General features: G+C 37.2%; 1 protein-coding gene across 2 annotated transcripts in view; it reads left to right on the top strand.

Annotated features, from left to right (window-relative positions):
- LOC106065335 (contactin-like) overlaps positions 1 to 13,672 on the top strand; it is a 57,646-nt gene extending 43,974 nt beyond the window's left edge. Inside the window, exons 26-28 of one of the 2 annotated variants that reach the window (XM_056005007.1) lie at positions 3,062 to 3,177; positions 10,364 to 10,541; positions 12,354 to 13,672. In XM_056005007.1, the coding sequence (XP_055860982.1) occupies positions 3,062 to 3,177; positions 10,364 to 10,541; positions 12,354 to 12,478 (419 nt within the window). In that variant the 3' untranslated portion in view covers positions 12,479 to 13,672. The remainder of the gene's footprint in view (positions 1 to 3,061; positions 3,178 to 10,363; positions 10,542 to 12,353) is intronic. The other variant, XM_056005008.1, reaches the window with a different exon arrangement.
- The last annotated feature ends 6,141 nt before the right edge of the window (positions 13,673 to 19,813 follow it).

Raw genomic sequence — 19,813 nt, 5'->3', positions numbered from 1 at the left:
AACACAATATCAATACACTATTACTAACTAGATCCAGTACTCTTCTCTAGACTACTGTCTTTAAATGTGCGTATTAGATCTAAGTCTATATCAAAAAATATTTCTAAAATCTAAGTAGCTTTATACCTACATTGTCGTAACCAGGATTTTTTTTTTTTTGGGGGGGGGGGGGAGAATTTGGTAGGGTTAAACATTTTATTTTTCTAAACATCTTTCATGGCTGCCCGGTCGTGCGGTTGCGCGCTGGACTATTGCTGTTGTCTTGATGGTCACAGGCTCATACGCTACCCGCTGCCATCCCACGTCGTCCTGCTTGGGCTAGAAAGTAGATTATCTTCAACTCTAAAGGAACATCGGAAACATTTTAAACATTTTTAGCTATTAACAGAGAGAAGTAATTATTATTTTTATTTTTTGTTTTGTTTATTCAGTACTGAAGAGATGACATTGCCAACAACACATAAGACACTAACATAAGTTTACGGTTTACACAACAGTTCACGTTAAAATTGTTCATAAACTGTCCAAAGCTGACGATCATTTGGTTGTCCATTGTTCAGTGTTGTAGACAAACGAAGTTATTGGGATTCTTTCGGAAAGATCTGTGCTTGTTTCCTATGAAAGCCCAAAGGTTCCAAGAAGTATACATGTTTTTGTTGGAGCGATTGAATTCCTGAAACTGTTATGTACCACAAAGCGGGCTAATCAACACAAAAAATTGTTCGTGTACATCACTCAGTCATAAGTTCCACGCCATTGTATACAAGCTGAACTCTATTACTATGACCGCTTTCCCAAATCACTAGTAGAGAAACCTCCACAAGTAACTAATTATCAATTATATGAGACTAATTTATGTGAAAATATAATTCTTTAAACGTACATTTATTTATATTTCGTGTTTATAGTCACAAAATTGGTACAAAGGATATAGTTATAGTTCTAAATTATGTTTTTTGTTTGGTGTAATGCACAAATTGTAAGACAAATTTCCGTACGGACAATAAAAGATTATTTTTTTTATTATAAATGTACGTAAAAATTTTAGGATAAGGCGTGACAGTCTGTTCTTATTAGTATAACAATGTTCCTTTTGAATAACATTATAGAGAAACGTTGTTTGTTGTTTTTAAGTTGGTCTTAAAGATCTAACCACCTGAGGCAGATAATGTCAAGATTATTATAAGATTTTGTTTTAGATCCTTGTTATTTAGGAATCTACAAGTCTATCCAGTTGACCCGGCGTTGGTTGGGGAAAGTAGTTTGACCTTTGTGTCGCTTATTCGATACATTAGTAAATAGTTTAGTTTCTGAATGAGAAACCTATTACTCGATACAGTAGTAAACAGTTTGGTTTCTGAATGAGAAACCTATTACAAATTCCAAACTGATTTATGATATGGTGGTAAAAATTATTCCCAACGATACACAATGCTAGTAAAATCGTTAGAGCCGTCTTCTAGATCGGTGTCCACCCAGAAGGTTTTTACCACCCAGTAGAATTTTTCACGAATCTTTAAAGTTTCTTTTACTCCTGTGGTAGCGAGATAGAGTCTAGTCCTTGAGTTTTCAATCAGGTTGTGATCAATCCTTTTTATTTCTAGTGGAGCATAGAGCCGCAACAGTAAGTCTCCATCAGACTCTGCTCTAGGCGATTCCCCTCTGTTTTGTCTGGGTCTACCAGAGGCGTAGTGAGGGGGCAAAGAGTCTTGATGGCCAGGGCGCCACCCTCATATAGTGCCTTTATTTCTATGTGATGTTCATGGAAAATGGGGTGGGGGCGCCAATAATGTACTTAGCCCCAGGCGAACGTATTACTCACTACGCCTCTAAAGTCCACCCTGACCTCTTCTAGTTCTACCGAGCTCCTTCATGTTAGATTTGGTCACCCAGCGTTTCATCTCCCCCGTGGGTTCCATTTCAGAGGATGTTTTGTAAGTTTTCCCCTTGTTCTTTTTTTTTTTTAATGTCCCATCCAGCCCCATTGGCATAATTTCATTTCTTGCTCTATTCGTGTTAACTAAATGTTTCTACTAAATATTTCCCACAGTTTGTATTTAGAGACTTTTAACTCTTGTAAACAATGGAGATCTGTTTTTGTAGTGGAATTATGAGAAACGCAAATCTGAAATAAACCAAATATAATCATTTTAAAACTTATAGGGGACATTACACCATAACCATATATTTTTTAACTGAAGGAATACGCTCCATTACACTATATAAAACAAAATTTGAAATTACCCCTAAATGCTTAATTAATTAATTAAAATTTACTTTGATTCGTGTATTCTCATCGACTATGAAGAATTATACAAAATTTTAACTTCATCCAATTAAAAAGTGAGAGAAAAAATGAGTACAAATAGTAAAAAGGGGAATAACTTTTATATACTGCCACATCTAACTAAAATTAGCATTTATTCCCCCTTTTTTGATACCAAACACAACAGTTAATTACTAATAATAGGCTGGAGGAGAAACCATGATAAACGCACTTTTAAAGATTTGCCGCAAGATCTGACAGTCACTCATCATCACTCTTCCAAAGAAAGGCAATTTACAGCTATGTCAAAACTACCTCACCAGCAGCCACATAAGCCATCTCTGTAAAGTCCTGTCAAGAATTATACTAAACCGGCCAAAATCGGACCCCACGTTGACCAGCTAACTTTTGTGAAAAAAGCAACAAAAAAAAAAACGAAAATAAAACTCTATGGCCATATTACAAGGTCTTCGGGGCTTGCAAAGACCTTCCTTCAGGGAACAGTACCAGGAAAAAGCAGCAGAGGGAGACAGAGAAAGCGATGGGAGGACACGATAAAAGAATGGACGGGCCTGCCATTGAAAGAGGCTCTATCCAAGGCAAAAGGCAGGAATGGAGAAAGACGGTTGACTTATCTTATGTGGTGCCCCAGCGGTCCAACAGACTAAGGGATAGGTGAAGAAACCAAATTGGTTAATTTTTTTTAATTGATTCTTGTTTTATCAGGTATAATAAATATTTGTGTAGAACTCTATACTAAAAACAAGTTTTAATCTACTTTTGTTTTGTTTTCAGAGCCTCACTTTTACCCCAAATATGTTCACGTCAACTCGTACAAAGGGAACGCAGTGTTCGTCTTGTGGAAAGGTGTGAGCAATGCCAGAAGTGAAGAGCCTATCATTGGATACAAGGTAACGGAACGGGTTCCTATCTGGTCACTTAAAGAACGGGTTCATATCTGGTCACTTAAAGAACAGGTTCATATCTGGTCACTTAAAGAACGGGTTCCTATCTGGTCACTTAAAGAACAGGTTCATATCTGGTCACTTAAAGAACAGGTTCCTATCTGGTCACTTAAAGAACGGGTTCCTATCTGGTCACTTAAAGAACAGGTTCATATCTGGTCACTTAAAGAACGTGTTCATATCTGGTCACTTAAAGAACGGGTTCATATCTGGTCACTTAAAGAACGGGTTCCTATCTGGTCACTTAAAGAACGGGTTCATATCTGGTCACTTAAAAAACGGGTTCATATCTGGTCACTTAAAGAACGGGTTCATATCTGGTCACTTAAAGAACGTGTTCATATCTGGTTACTTAAAGAACAGATTCATATCTGGTCACTTAAAGAACAGGTTCATATCTGGTCACTTAAAGAACAGGTTCATATCTGGTCACTTAAAGAACGTGTTCATATCTGGTTACTTAAAGAACAGGTTCATATCTGGTCACTTAAAGAACAGGTTCATATCTGGTCACTTAAAGAACAGGTTCATATCTGGTCACTTAAAGAACAGGTTCATATCTGGTCACCTAAAGAACAGGTTCATATCTGGTTACTTAAAGAACAGGTTCATATCTGGTTACTTAAAGAAAAGATTCATATCTGGTTACTTAAAGAACAGGTTCATATCTGGTTACTTAAAGAACGGGTTCATATCTGGTTACTTAAAGAAAAGGTTCATATCTGGTCACTTAAAGAAAAGGTTCATATCTGGTTACTTAAAGAAAAGGTTCATATCTGGTCACTTAAAGAAAAGGTTCATATCTGGTCACTTAAAGAACAGGATTATATCTGGTCACTTAAAGAATTGGTTCATATCTGGTCACTTAAAGAACGGGTTCCTATCTGGTCACTTAAAGAACGTGTTCATATCTGGTCACTTAAAGAGCGGGTTCATATCTGGTCACTTAAAGAACGTGTTCATATCTGGTCACTTAAAGAACGGGTTCCTATCTGGTCACTTAAAGAACGTGTTCATATCTGGTCACTTAAAGAACGTGTTCATATCTGGTCACTTAAAGAACGGGTTCATATCTGGTCACTTAAAGAACGTGTTCATATCTGGTCACTTAAAGAACGTGTTCATATCTGGTCACTTAAAGAACGGGTTCCTATCTGGTCACTTAAAGAACGGGTTCATATCTGGTCACTTAAAGAACGTGTTCATATCTGGTCACTTAAAGAACGGGTTCATATCTGGTCACTTAAAGAACGGGTTCCTATCTGGTCACTTAAAGAACGTGTTCATATCTGGTCACTTAAAGAGCGGGTTCATATCTGGTCACTTAAAGAACGTGTTCATATCTGGTCACTTAAAGAACGTATTCATATCTGGTCACTTAAAGAACGGGTTCCTATCTGGTCACTTAAAGAACGGGTTCATATCTGGTCACTTAAAGAACGGGTTCCTATCTGGTCACTTAAAGAACGTGTTCATATCTGGTCACTTAAAGAGCGGGTTCATATCTGGTCACTTAAAGAACGTGTTCATATCTGGTCACTTAAAGAACGTGTTCATATCTGGTCACTTAAAGAACGGGTTCCTATCTGGTCACTTAAAGAACGTGTTCATATCTGGTCACTTAAAGAACGTGTTCATATCTGGTAACTTAAAGAACGTGTTCATATCTGGTCACTTAAAGAACGTGTTCATATCTGGTCACTTAAAGAGCGGGTTCATATCTGGTCACTTAAAGAACGGGTTCCTATCTGGTCACTTAAAGAGCGGGTTCATATCAGGTCACTTAAAGAACGTGTTCATATCTGGTCACTTAAAGAACGTGTTCATATCTGGTCACTTAAAGAGCGGGTTCATATCTGGTCACTTAAAGAACGTGTTCATATCTGGTCACTTAAAGAACGTGTTCATATCTGGTCACTTAAAGAACGTGTTCATATCTGGTCACTTAAAGAACGTGTTCATATCTGGTCACTTAAAGAACGTGTTCATATCTGGTCACTTAAAGAACGTGTTCATATCTGGTCACTTAAAGAGCGGGTTCATATCTGGTCACTTAAAGAACGGGTTCCTGTCTGGTCACTTAAAGAACGGGTTCATATCTGGTCACTTAAAGAACGTGTTCATATCTGGTCACTTAAAGAACGTGTTCATATCTGGTCACTTAAAGAACGTCTTTATATCTGGTCACTTAAAGAACGTGTTTATATCTGGTCACTTAAAGAACGTGTTTATATCTGGTCACTTAAAGAACGGGTTCCTCTCTGGTCACTTAAAGAACGTGTTCATATCTGGTCACTTAAAGAACGGGTTCATATCTGGTCACTTAAAGAACGTGTTCATATCTGGTCACTTAAAGAACGGGTTTATATCTGGTCACTTAAAGAGCGGGTTCATATCTGGTCACTTAAAGAACGTGTTCATATCTGGTCACTTAAAGAACGTGTTCATATCTGGTCACTTAAAGAACGTCTTTATATCTGGTCACTTAAAGAACGTGTTTATATCTGGTCACTTAAAGAACGTGTTTATATCTGGTCACTTAAAGAACGGGTTCCTCTCTGGTCACTTAAAGAACGGGTTCATACCTGGTCACTTAAAGAACGGGTTCCTCTCTGGTCACTTAAAGAACGGGTTCCTATCTGGTCACTTAAAGAACGGGTTCCTATCTGGTCACTTAAAAGCCTTCGCATGTCTTCTTTATAGTCCCCGACTGGTCAACGTACAAATAGACAGACATCGAGCGCCAACGTTGAGTCTTATCTTATTGGTTACAGACGTTACTTCAAACAAACAAAAAAGAAGATAATTACGTCCTACGCATTTCATGTGTCAATCTAGTTATGCATGTTAATCAATACCTTAAACTGTGCTAAGTTGTTGGTTTTCCTGGCTGATTCAGGCAACCCATTCCATTCTCTTATTGCACTACCGAAGAAGGAGCCGTGTACCAGTATTTGGTTCTAACGTATGGAATCACGAATGTGCCATTATCTTCTGTGTTTCTTTGTGTTTCATTAGGTTTTCATTTTGTAAAATTATAGTTTAGTGTTTAGTGTTTAATGTGAGAGCTTTTCTAGATTTAAAATATATATATATATATCTTTGTGTGCTGCTGTATTTGAGCTTGAAGAATTTAAAGACACAACAAACAAATAGGGGAAATATGTATAGAAAACATTAATAAGCAAATTTTTTAAAAATACTTTATTTGTGAAACAAATAAATAAATAAGAACAGCATACTTATTGCACTTTTTATAAATACTGCTAATTTTATCTCCATTTTTAGCGGCCCCGTAAGGGGAAAAAGCCGCTATTAGGTTTGTGCAAAATGTCCGTCTGTCCGTCTGTCCGTCTGTCACACTCAGATCTCGAAAACTAGAAGAGATATGAAAAATATTATTTCATCATTAAATCCGGCTTGAAAAGTTTAGGTGCAACGGCTAATTTTGGTTTTCTAAAAGCAAACCGTTTAATTTATAAAATTAATTATGCAAGCGATTTTTTCATAAAAATACACCAATTCTAAAACAATTACGTAAATGTAAGGGAGGCAATGTTACAATATGCTAACAAAGATGGACAATTTTTGTGTATTTTCAGTATCACTAAGTCAAATATATTTTTAAAATGTACAGGAAATGTTTACAACAAATACAAATAATAGTTAAAGACGTTTTTTCTGGTCAACTAGCTGCTAAAATTAAAAGAAAACATTTCTGTTTGTTTATAAAGGCTAATAATGCACTTTGTATGTAAATATCACGCACATTTTTTTAAATGGACTATTTATGCAGCGATTTTCGTGCAGTAGCGTAACGTCGCAACATGATCAGGAGCTAAACCAATTCCTTAAACTTTTTTTAAAAAATCAGATTTTATTTATTTTTTGTTTAGTGCCCCCATCCGAATAAAAGAAGCTTATTTTTGTGCGTTTTGTCTGTTGGTCAGTCTGTCCGTCACGATTAGATTTAAAAAACTAGAACTCTAAAAGCTATTGAAAATCTGATTTACCCTTTAATGTTCCTCCCATAACATCTCAATAGTTTTAAGTATCTAAAATTCATTGTTCCGGATTTTTGTGTGCAAAACTAATCAACGCCAACAAATGTTTGTTTGCTCTTCTAACTTATATTACATTCAATTTCCATGCTTAAACGTTGCAAAAACACATTATCAATAATATGTTGTTCCGTTTTTTATGTAAATAGCATATTAATGCTAAATCATAATCTCTATACTGACTTATATTTCATTAAGTGTAAAAATGTTCCGGATATTGTTTTATAAAACATGAATTATGCCTAATGATTGTTTGAAATCGCATAAGGCTTTTAAAAAAAGTAATTTACTAGAATTGATTACTGAAAATTACTTTTTAGACATTTAATTTTCTTGTAAAACATAACATAGAAGTTTTGTAATCGATAAAGAAAGTTCCGGATTTTGTTTCTTACAAATCGTCGCCAGAAATTTCCGAATTTATTTAAAAATCTACTAACGCCAAATAATTGTTTGAACTCCCTCTTCTAATTAATAAACAAATAATCTTCTCATTTACGAAATAATGTTTTTACGGATTTTTATGAAAAATATTTTAACTCACTACTCTCTTACAGTACATTTAACTTTCTACCTAAAACATTAAAAAATCTAATTATCGTTAATATTATGTTCCGATTTTTAAGGAAAACAGAATTCAAACACCAAAGTAAGGTATGAAAATCTCTCCACGTGGCTGTAGTGCATCTAATTTTTATACGAGACCATCCAAAAAATTTAATTAACGGTATTACATTTATCTGAAATTCTCTTTTTCTTTTACTATTTATACAAACATCCGGAACAATCTATTATATAAACTTTTCAATTGTGTTCATACCTAAAAATTATTGCGATGTTTTGAAACGTAAAATAAAGGTTAATCAATTTTTAATAACTTTTAGTTGTTTTTTTTTATATCAAGATAACGGACAGACCGACTGACAGACAAAACGCAAAAACAATGTGGCTTTGATCCTTTTTAAATAATATCTATTAGAACTCAGTGCACCAATGTCTATGAACCCTCGTTAAATATCTCGTGTAAATAAAGACATTTTTTTTTATGGTACCGGTAGTAGCCTATTGTGAGCTAATGGAATTTTTTTTCTTTGACGTCATATGAATGGACTCTTTAAATGTAATGTTAAAAGAACGCACTCGGTGCACCAATGTCTATTAACCCTCGAAAAAATTGCTTGTATTAATGAAAACATATTTTAGTCTAACTAAGCCGTGTGACGTAGTGTTTTTTTTTCCTTTGACGTCACATGGAATGAATTCTTTAAATGAAATGCTAAAAGAACGCACTCGGTGCACCAATGTCTATGAACACTCGAGAAATGGCTCGTGTTGATAAAGGTGATTTTTAGTCTAGCTAGGCCTTGTGACGTAGTGTTTTTTTTCCTTTGACGTCAAATGGAATGAATTCTTTAAATGAAATGCTAAAAGAACGCACTCGGTGCACCAATGTCTATGAACACTCGATAAAAGGCTCGTAATGATGAAGGCGATTTTTATTCTAGCTAGGCCGTGTGACGTAGTGTTTTTTTTCCTTTGACGTCATATGGAATGAATTCTTTAATTGAAATGCTTAAAGAACGCACTCGGTGCACCAAAGTCTATGAACACTCGATAAATGGCTCTTATAGATGAAGGCGATTTTTAGTCTAGCTAGGCCGTGTGACGTAGTGTTTTTTTTTCTCCCTCTGACGTTATATGGAATTAATTCTTCAAATGAAATGAAAAAAGAACTCGGTATAATAATGTTTATTAAGCCTCGTTATGTGACTCGCGTTTAAAAAAGGAATGATATCTTGATTTAGATCTAATCTAGATTTTTTAAACTAGATCTAGAGTTTTATTACAGTATATCTAGATCTGGATTTATATTCTAATTAAAATTATTTTAGAGTCTAGATCTAGAATTTCTAGATCTAGTTTAGACTACAATAGACTAGATTAAGATGTAGAATTTCAATTTCTAAACTTAAAGTGTAAAAAAAAGTGTAGATTTTCATTTCCAAACGTTTTGATCAATATTGTAATGTTTTAATATACTAAAACTAATCTACTATTTTGTTATTAAATTTAAATTTAAATTTACGGCAAATGAATCTTTGAAACATTATTACTTTTGACCATCGGATGGCTGCCTGGTCGTGCGGTTTGCGCGCTGGACTGTCGTTCAGATTTATGGATGGCCCAGGGTTCAAACCCTGCCCGCTCCCATCCCCCGTCGTCCTGCGGGAGGTTTGGACTAGGAAGTAATTATCTTCAACTCTGAAGGAACATCCGAAACGTGTAAAACATTTTACATCAAAATTAAATCACCTCTTGAATATTATTTGCGAATATGCAGATCCGACAGGGATCCGACTTCGACGGGGGCCGCCTCTGAGTTTGTGTAACACAAACTCTCTTTGTAATCTTGTTTATATGGGCGGTATGCTGTTTCCACTTGATCAAGACTAATTAATTACCTGATGGGTTTAAATTTTGATTGATTTGTGTGTGGTGTCCTCATCAATGAATAGTTGTGGACAACGTTTTAATTTGATTTGAGAAGGGGAAGTGGGAGATATGACGTGCCAAGGTTTGAACCAGACTGAGATATATATATATATATATATATATATATATATATATATATATAGTGAGTTTATTTTACAAAACATTTAATAAGTGCAATGGCATTATTATTAGTGAGTGTTATCTTATTACATAATAAATATTTGGTAATAGCCAACTTAAAACTGATGAATATGTAACAAATGTATGGTTTTCTTCTTCGTTCTCATTATTACATACATCAGGGTTGTGTTCCAACATAATTTTGTACCAAGATGCCTTTTGAATTCACTCTTCTTTCCTTTCTGGGTAGAATTCCATAACCCTGGACCTTACCTTATCCTCAGTAAGGCAGCAGTTTGTTTTTTTAATTGAGTTGTCTTTCCTATCGCTAGTTAACGAGCTTTATATAATCCTAGTTTAGAGTTATAGCAACATGCCCCTGAGCAACATATTCTGTCAATGCGATTAAAGTGTCTGAGCCTAAGCCTACCTGTATTTATTTATATTGTCTTCCGTAGCTCCGCTGGTGGCCGTCTACAGAAGACATAAGAAAGGCCAATATCACTGTGATAGCCCAGAAGAAGACGACGGCTGTCATTCACGGCATTAGAAAAGGCATCGTTTACTCTCTCCGGGTGATGGCCTACAGTAATGGAGGGGACGGAGTCAGCAGCCCCACCACGTATTTTACACTGGGTAAGTTTGACTTCAAAGAACTCTCGTCTGTTATCTACTGTCATTTTGCGGACACATAAAACAGGGCAGAGACGGCCTTAGATGTGCGCAGGGCCCTTGGCGAGCGTCATATCAGGGCCCTGGACGAGTGTCATATCAGGGCCCTGGGCGAGCGTCATATCAGGGCCCTGTGCGAGCGTCATATCAGGGCCCTGGGCGAGCGTCATATCAGGGCCCTGGGCGAGCGTCATATCAGGGCCCTGGGCGAGTGTCATACCAGAGGGCCCTGGGCGAGTGTCATATTAGGGCCCTAAACGAGTGTCATATCAGGGCCCTGGACGAGTGTCATATCAGGGCCCTGGGCGAGTGTCATATCAGGGCCCTGGGCGAGTGTCATATCAGGGCCCTTGACGATCGTCATAATATGGCCACGAGTATTTGTACGATGGGCTGACGGTGACTTGAGATTTTTTTTAACCCGGGGCCCCCCTAAGGCGAGCAACCAAAAACTGATGTCCATTCTTCCCTAGTGCTATTAGAGCATGGAATTAGTTGCCTGAGGTAGCCAGGAAAACCAGTAACTTGACAGAATTTAACATACATGAAGCGTAGGACGTAATCATCATCTTTTTTTGAAGTAAGATAAGATAAGATAAGTGTAACAACATTTAGATGGTACGATGTGCTGTTATGCCGGGGATTTTACTTGAATTCAATAGTTAACAAAAAATGACGATCTAGAATCACAATTGACGATTCTTTGATAAAACAAAACTCTGGAACTTTATTCAAATACAACGTAAGTACAGTTTATGTACAAAATTACAAATCAATGAGCATGGAACATATTACAAAGGCTTTTCAAATAGAGCTCTTAGAAACGTGACTGTCTACAAGGACATTATTTTATCGACTGGCGTTACTTTCTTACACCCGCCAATTCTCTGGCGCTAACTCTTTAAAAAAAATGTCTTTGTTTAATTTCAAAACAACCAATAGATTTCAAACTTCATAATTACGTCCCTTGGGTAAATCCTGACGTGATGTCAAGTGTCTAAATTTGAGGGGTAAATCCCGAGGCTCATGTCGAGGGCTTATATTTTCTTATAAAAGTGAAATGTACAAACAATTCTATAATGTAATCTGTGACAATAAGATAAGACCGCCTTGGAATGGGGTGTCTGTCTGAAATCGAGAGTTTTAGTCTGGTACTCGAATACATAGTTCAATTTTACATATACAGTGTTAATTTGACTTTCTCGAGAGATACGTTCAAAGACCGCCAGCAAAAGTCAACAGACTTCTGTATTTCTTTAAAAAACGACTTTTTCGCAGGTCTGTGTCTAAGACATTGTCTATCTCTCCGTCTGTCTGACATAATCATATCTTGCAAATTGATTCTTGTAAAAGTAAAGTTTCCCCTTTCAGACTTTGTGATGTAGGGCAGATGATGTAAAAGTCATCTGTTTCTGTGGCCCACAGTTAACAATGGTGTCATTTGGCCAGCACAACGACCAGCCGCGTTTACTTGTTCCCAACTAACGTCAGGTACCCATTAGAGCTGAGTAGACTCTGAGGCGCACTGAAGATCCCGAACTAAAAAAAATCCGTCGTCATCAGGATTCAAACCCGGGATATCCTAGTTCATAAGCCAAGCACTTTACTCGCGGCCACCGCGCCCCAAACATTTTTCTTGACCTACTTCTAATACACTGTCTTCGTTAACCGTCGGTCATGGAAACAGAAGATTGTTGCATCATCTACCCTCTATAAATAGCCAGCTCACTATAATGTAGGACTAGTTATGCTGACTTACTATTTGTTTCGTTTCAGAGGGACAAGTGATGTTTAACCCGGAGACAACGGATATCCTCAATGCTGCTCTACCGACTAGGCCTCTCAATATATTATTATTAAGTGCCTCGGTTTTATGTACATATTTAGCATTAGATAGATAATGTGTTGAACTCAAATGCTCAATATAGGTCTATATTAGGTCTATATTATGTCTAATTACTTTTTTTTTCAAAATGCAATTTATATGGTTGTTGATTGCTGAACTAAAATGCTTCCTAATCAATCGCTTAAGTATTCTCTTTAAAAATTGTACAATGTATAAGATCGGTCCCCACGATGATCTGCTAGCTACTGTCTTTAGTCTTAGACTTAGGTCCTCCCGCGCTGTTTGGCGCATTGGGCGGCAAGCAAGCTGTCTCCATAAAGATCTGTCATTGGCAATGTCTGAAGCCTACTCCCACCTGGTGTCCACTGTTCTGAGGTCCTCCATGAAGGTGTGTCGCCAGGTAATACGAGGACGTCCCTGTTTGCGCTTTCCTCGTTTTGGCTTCCATGTTATCGCAACTCTTGGTATACGTAGTTCATTTTGACGTAGAACATGTCCCGCAAACCTCATGCGACGCTCTGTCACAACCTCACAAAGTGTTCGACTCCCAGTTCGGCATAGGATTTCCTTGTTTGAGACCCGATCTGTGTAACTGACTCCCAAAATCCGCCTCAGCCTTTTTTGTTGAGGCACATTTAGCCTTTTCTCAATTCTGACAGATGGCTTCCATGTCTCACATGCATATGTTGCAGTTGGAATGACGATTGTGTTGAGAAGGTGTATTTTTGTCCCAAGCCCAATGGCTAGGCTACTGTCAAAAGACGATAACTAAATCTGTATGGTCATATCATAAAGTCGTCAGGGCTCGCAAAAACCTTCCTTCAGGGAACAGTACCAGGAAAAAGAAGAAGAAGAGGCAGACAGAGGTAGCGGACACTGATGTGTCAGGATTTTGAGGCTTATCCTCTCCTCATTTCGCCTGGTGATCTCCCCTTGAAAGGATCATGAACTAAGTAACTGAATGAAATTATGAATGTTGGTGGCATTTATCTCCCTTGCTTAAATTATATACGTTTACATCTGTAATCTTTGTAAGTATAATTATAGCATAATGAAGACTATGTAAGTGGCTGCTTGTTTGAACGTTTGAGCTTTGAAAATCGTCGCTGCTTGTTTGATTTCTTGATCTGTTCATTATGCATAGAAAGCCACACCGTGAACTTTGGTCATCAGTCCAATATGAGCTGTCTAGAAATGAATAAAACATAACATGACTCAGTGCTTAGTGTTTGTTGTTATATCATGTTAAAAAAAAAATAAAACATTATGAAACATTGATTGTGAGTTGTGTTGGACCAAAGCAGGTTACATTTAATGCTTCAAATTTATTTTCTTCTATTGTGCTTTACTGAATTACATTCAATAACTCAAACATTCAATAATTCAAACATTTGATAATAACCGTAAGAAAGTTTGTTAGGATTGAAGCCAAAAGTAAATATAATATTTTACGACTAGAACATTAATAATTCCCACTACTTGAAGTTAAGATTCCGGTATCGTTTTACCATTTATTTGCTCGATTACGATTTTTTTTAAATTCAAGTTTTGACTGCGCCTAAGCTGGTCTTGAAAGCGTTTACGTGGGGCGCCTCTGTTACGTCGACCATCTTTTAGCTCACCAAAAAGAACTGCTTTTTGGCATACGTTCGTCTCCCATACGGGACACGTGCCCTACCCAGCGTAACTGTCGGACCATAAGAATACTCTCCTCCCCCACCCCCTTACATGTCCAGAAGAACAGAGCACACCGGGCTTGCTTCAGGAGTTTACAGCAAAACCAATAATAATAATAATAATATCAGAATCTGCCTACCTAGGTCGCCATAACCAAATGGCAAAACTAATACACCAACACTTGGCTTTGACACATAATTTTATTAATAAGAATACTCCTTATTATAAATACTCGCCACAAGATTTGTCGAGTTAACCGATCACTTATAAGACTGGGATAGGCCTCTTGTGACTGACCAAACGGTGGTCATTAATCTCCCTGCTGTTTATTGGCACAAAAGAAAGACCGCAACTATCATTGAAATCGCCCTACAACTAGCCCATACTATAAGGAAAAGCGAAATGGAAAAAACAAAGAAAATATGGGATGGCGCGGAGATAAAGCGGTTGTGGAAGTTATCTAAAATAACAATATATCTTGTTGGTATACCAACTGCGGGGATAATAACAACTGACTTCACAGATACCTTCAAGGGCCCTTACAATTCCTAGGAGCATTCTCGTTGCCAGTCAGAGGACGGTACTGCTGCAGACCTGCCAGTTTCACCAGAAAATTTCTCAGTGGAAACTGACGAAGTAACTACAATGAATTTTGTTTCTCTTTAACGAAACTCGTCCCTGGCAGTGCCAGAGAATGAATTCTCATTCGTTTCAAACATAACAATGATAATGCCGAGGAAGTCAAATAAAACTAAAATACTTCCAATTGGGATATCAGCTAAAGAGTAGTGACTTGTGATCTTTCCAAAGTCTTCTTGACCCTGAACATTCCTAAGAAGATTTTTTACTATTCGTCAGAGGATGGTTATGATGCAGACCTGCTATATAAAAAGAAAATTTCTACTTGGACAATCTTAAAGAGATACAACACATGTGTTGGTTCAATTAAAAAGTAAACACGCAAAATATGAAAATACTTTATTTAGAAAATATGGAACTATCCAAGGGGAAGAACTCCAAATTTACTATTATATATCTCAATAGAATAGAATTTATCTCCTTTTTCGATATAGAACAAAATAATTAATTAACATTAATTAATTAATTAATTGGTTGATCTTTTTATTGATTCAAGTTTAGTTAGGTAGCTTAACTGTGTGAAGTTTGTAAGTTACTATAACTAATTATGTTAAGTTTCAACTTGATCCGAGAATGGGTGTGAAGAGGATACCATGTAAAGGGGACAAAACTCCACTTATTTAGTCATATCTCTTAATACTGGATGATTAATTTCCTTTTTTATATCAAGCAAAATTATTAGTTATTATTATTTTTTAAAATTGATTCATATTTTGTTAGGTGCAATAAATAATTGTGTAAAAAGATTTAACCTGAGCCTAGAATGTGAATGGGAGAAAGTTTGTACGGGACGGACAGATTAAGCTGCCCATTTCCATTGTGTCCAATTGTGTTCTGGTTTATGTTTTTGCTCCTACAGTCTTTGAATATGTAATCTTAGAAATGAAAATACAATTAACAGCTGTTGGTTGTTGAAAACGTCCCGGGAGACTTAATAACAACCAGGTAGGGATCCCCTGACATGTCGTCTTAACCGACACAATAGCATGCCTTCTCCCGGGCCTTTCACTCACTGGCAAGAGGCAGCCATTGTTTCTTATAGATGATCGACCATTGTTGCATTCAGTGCTAGTGTTACATGGAGTCGTGAGAAACAACGTAGCTTGGAAGTGGAGATTTAGGGACAAAATGGGTTAATGAATGCAGTGTCAAAAAAAAAAATGTCAGAACTCGTGGCACGTATGTTTCTTGTTGACATTTATGAACCCCACGAGGATACAAATACTGCGATGGCATTGGTGTGCAGGCCATATAAAGGAAGAAAAAGCATAAGTGTATAAAAAAAAAATTGTTATATTAGACAACTATCTATAGTTATACGTAGCCGATTGGGGGGGGGGGTTGAAGCTCAAACCTTACCCCTAAAAAAAACAAATTCACACATTGACCAGTCGCTGGACTTCGTTAATAAAAATTAGCCAGAGAAAAACCAAAGCAAAATAAAGTTCCAAGTTCCATGAGCGTAGGCCTGGGGGGGGGGGGGGCGGTTTAGGGTTCAAGCTTCCACTAAAAGAAGGCCAACAAGCAAAATACACACAAAAAAATATTTTTTAAAGCTTATATTAATGTGTATCAACTAGTTTGAATCAGTTATGTAATTAAATTTATAATGGATCTAGACTAACAATAATAAACTTGTGCTTTTAGCGTTCTGAATACGCTATGATCCTTTCACTTCTCTGGAACAGTTGGAGAGGGGGAGAAAGAACGGGGTATCTGGGTGATCGCTTTTTAAATGCAGTTGTTTTTTTAAGGGAACAACCTGAATTCGAACTTGTGGGCTAAAGACTTCTCAGGCTTCTCAAACCAACGCGGTAACCACTCTGCTAGAGAAGAGTCTATGAACATAAACATATAAACCTGAGAAGGCAGCCTAATATAAAGAGGACAAAATCAGCGTATACCACTACTTCGGTCAAGTACTATTTCTTTCCCTTGTTTGAAATACCAAACAAAGTAATTTATTACCAACAGTTAATTAACTAATTGTGCAAAATTTCAGCTTGATCCGCTATTGGGTGTGGGAGAAATAACGTGCACAATCTTTTGGCCAGACAGACAGACAGACAGACAGAGTTGAAATAAACTTTGTAAAAAGACATTTCAAGCATTCATCTTTTATTTTTCAGTCTCTAGACTCAATAAAGTGCATTTAATATTTTAAATCAATTTTTTGTTTGTTTGCTAGAAGACTAGCAAGATATTTTGATGAAGACACCTTACAAAATGTATTTCTAAAATCAAACTAAAAATGTAATTGTTGCGTTGCGGCGAGGTTCAATCCAGGACCTATCTAGGGTATGACAACTTACCCCCCCCCCCCTTTTTCCCGAAAGAAAAAGAAAAAACAAACAACTGAATGGACAAGAACTTTTTTTTCCTCCTAGGTGTTTATGTTTTTTTTGTCCTATCAAATAACACTATACCTTGAGTATATATCTATTGTGCTGACACCTGCCTAAATCTGTTGAACATGTAAACAAATCCTACTAGACAAACTAGCCACACACAAAAAATGTGACAGAATACAGAGTGCAATCTTAAGCTTCCATTGTTTGAATCAGGATTGTCATTGAAAGGGAGGAAGTTGCTTCCGATGCTTACACCAAGGCCGGCCTTAAGTATTGGCAAATTAGGCAGCCTCCTAGGGCCTCCAATAGGACTCTAGCAATATTTATGAGAAGAAATAGTTAAATTTGTCCCCAATGTTATAGTTGGAGCCACTAGCCTGACTTCGTTGTTAATATTAGACTTTAGACTTAGGTCCTCCCGCACCGTTCGGCGCATTGGGCAGCAAGCTGTCTCCATATAGATCTGTCGTTGGCAATGTCTGAAGCCTCTTCCCACCGGGTGTCCACTGTTCTGAGATCCTCCATAAAGGTAAGTAAGTAATACGAGGATATCCCTGTTTGCGCTTTCCTTGTATTGGCCTCCATGTCATCGCAACTCTTGGTATACGTAGTTCATTTTGTCGTAGAACATGTCCCGCAAACCTCATGCGACGCTCTGTCACAACCTCACAAAGTGTTCGACTCCCAGTTCGGCATAGGATTTCCTTGTTTGAGACCCGATCTGTGTAACTGACTCCCAAAATCCGCCTCAGCCTTTTTTGTTGAGGCACATTTAGCCTTTTCTCAATTCTGACAGATGGCTTCCATGTCTCACATGCATATGTTGCAGTTGGAATGACGATTGTGTTGAGAAGGTGTATTTTTGTCCCAAGCCCAATGGCTAGGCTACTGTCAAAAGACGATAACTAAATCTGTATGGTCATATCATAAAGTCGTCAGGGCTCGCAAAAACCTTCCTTCAGGGAACAGTACCAGGAAAAAGAAGAAGAAGAGGCAGACAGAGGTAGCGGACACTGATGTGTCAGGATTTTGAGGCTTATCCTCTCCTCATTTCGCCTGGTGATCTCCCCTTGAAAGGATCATGAACTAAGTAACTGAATGAAATTATGAATGTTGGTGGCATTTATCTCCCTTGCTTAAATTATATACGTTTACATCTGTAATCTTTGTAAGTATAATTATAGCATAATGAAGACTATGTAAGTGGCTGCTTGTTTGAACGTTTGAGCTTTGAAAATCGTCGCTGCTTGTTTGATTTCTTGATCTGTTCATTATGCATAGAAAGCCACACCGTGAACTTTGGTCATCAGTCCAATATGAGCTGTCTAGAAATGAATAAAACATAACATGACTCAGTGCTTAGTGTTTGTTGTTATATCATGTTAAAAAAAAAATAAAACATTATGAAACATTGATTGTGAGTTGTGTTGGACCAAAGCAGGTTACATTTAATGCTTCAAATTTATTTTCTTCTATTGTGCTTTACTGAATTACATTCAATAACTCAAACATTCAATAATTCAAACATTTGATAATAACCGTAAGAAAGTTTGTTAGGATTGAAGCCAAAAGTAAATATAATATTTTACGACTAGAACATTAATAATTCCCACTACTTGAAGTTAAGATTCCGGTATCGTTTTACCATTTATTTGCTCGATTACGATTTTTTTTAAATTCAAGTTTTGACTGCGCCTAAGCTGGTCTTGAAAGCGTTTACGTGGGGCGCCTCTGTTACGTCGACCATCTTTTAGCTCACCAAAAAGAACTGCTTTTTGGCATACGTTCGTCTCCCATACGGGACACGTGCCCTACCCAGCGTAACTGTCGGACCATAAGAATACTCTCCTCCCCCACCCCCTTACATGTCCAGAAGAACAGAGCACACCGGGCTTGCTTCAGGAGTTTACAGCAAAACCAATAATAATAATAATAATATCAGAATCTGCCTACCTAGGTCGCCATAACCAAATGGCAAAACTAATACACCAACACTTGGCTTTGACACATAATTTTATTAATAAGAATACTCCTTATTATAAATACTCGCCACAAGATTTGTCGAGTTAACCGATCACTTATAAGACTGGGATAGGCCTCTTGTGACTGACCAAACGGTGGTCATTAATCTCCCTGCTGTTTATTGGCACAAAAGAAAGACCGCAACTATCATTGAAATCGCCCTACAACTAGCCCATACTATAAGGAAAAGCGAAATGGAAAAAACAAAGAAAATATGGGATGGCGCGGAGATAAAGCGGTTGTGGAAGTTATCTAAAATAACAATATATCTTGTTGGTATACCAACTGCGGGGATAATAACAACTGACTTCACAGATACCTTCAAGGGCCCTTACAATTCCTAGGAGCATTCTCGTTGCCAGTCAGAGGACGGTACTGCTGCAGACCTGCCAGTTTCACCAGAAAATTTCTCAGTGGAAACTGACGAAGTAACTACAATGAATTTTGTTTCTCTTTAACGAAACTCGTCCCTGGCAGTGCCAGAGAATGAATTCTCATTCGTTTCAAACATAACAATGATAATGCCGAGGAAGTCAAATAAAACTAAAATACTTCCAATTGGGATATCAGCTAAAGAGTAGTGACTTGTGATCTTTCCAAAGTCTTCTTGACCCTGAACATTCCTAAGAAGATTTTTTACTATTCGTCAGAGGATGGTTATGATGCAGACCTGCTATATAAAAAGAAAATTTCTACTTGGA

The sequence above is a fragment of the Biomphalaria glabrata genome, chromosome 11 (genome assembly GCF_947242115.1).
Source record: "Biomphalaria glabrata chromosome 11, xgBioGlab47.1, whole genome shotgun sequence".
NCBI lineage: Eukaryota > Metazoa > Mollusca > Gastropoda > Planorbidae > Biomphalaria > Biomphalaria glabrata.
Note: the sequence above shows the minus strand (reverse complement) of the source record. Positions and strands in the feature narration are given on the sequence as shown.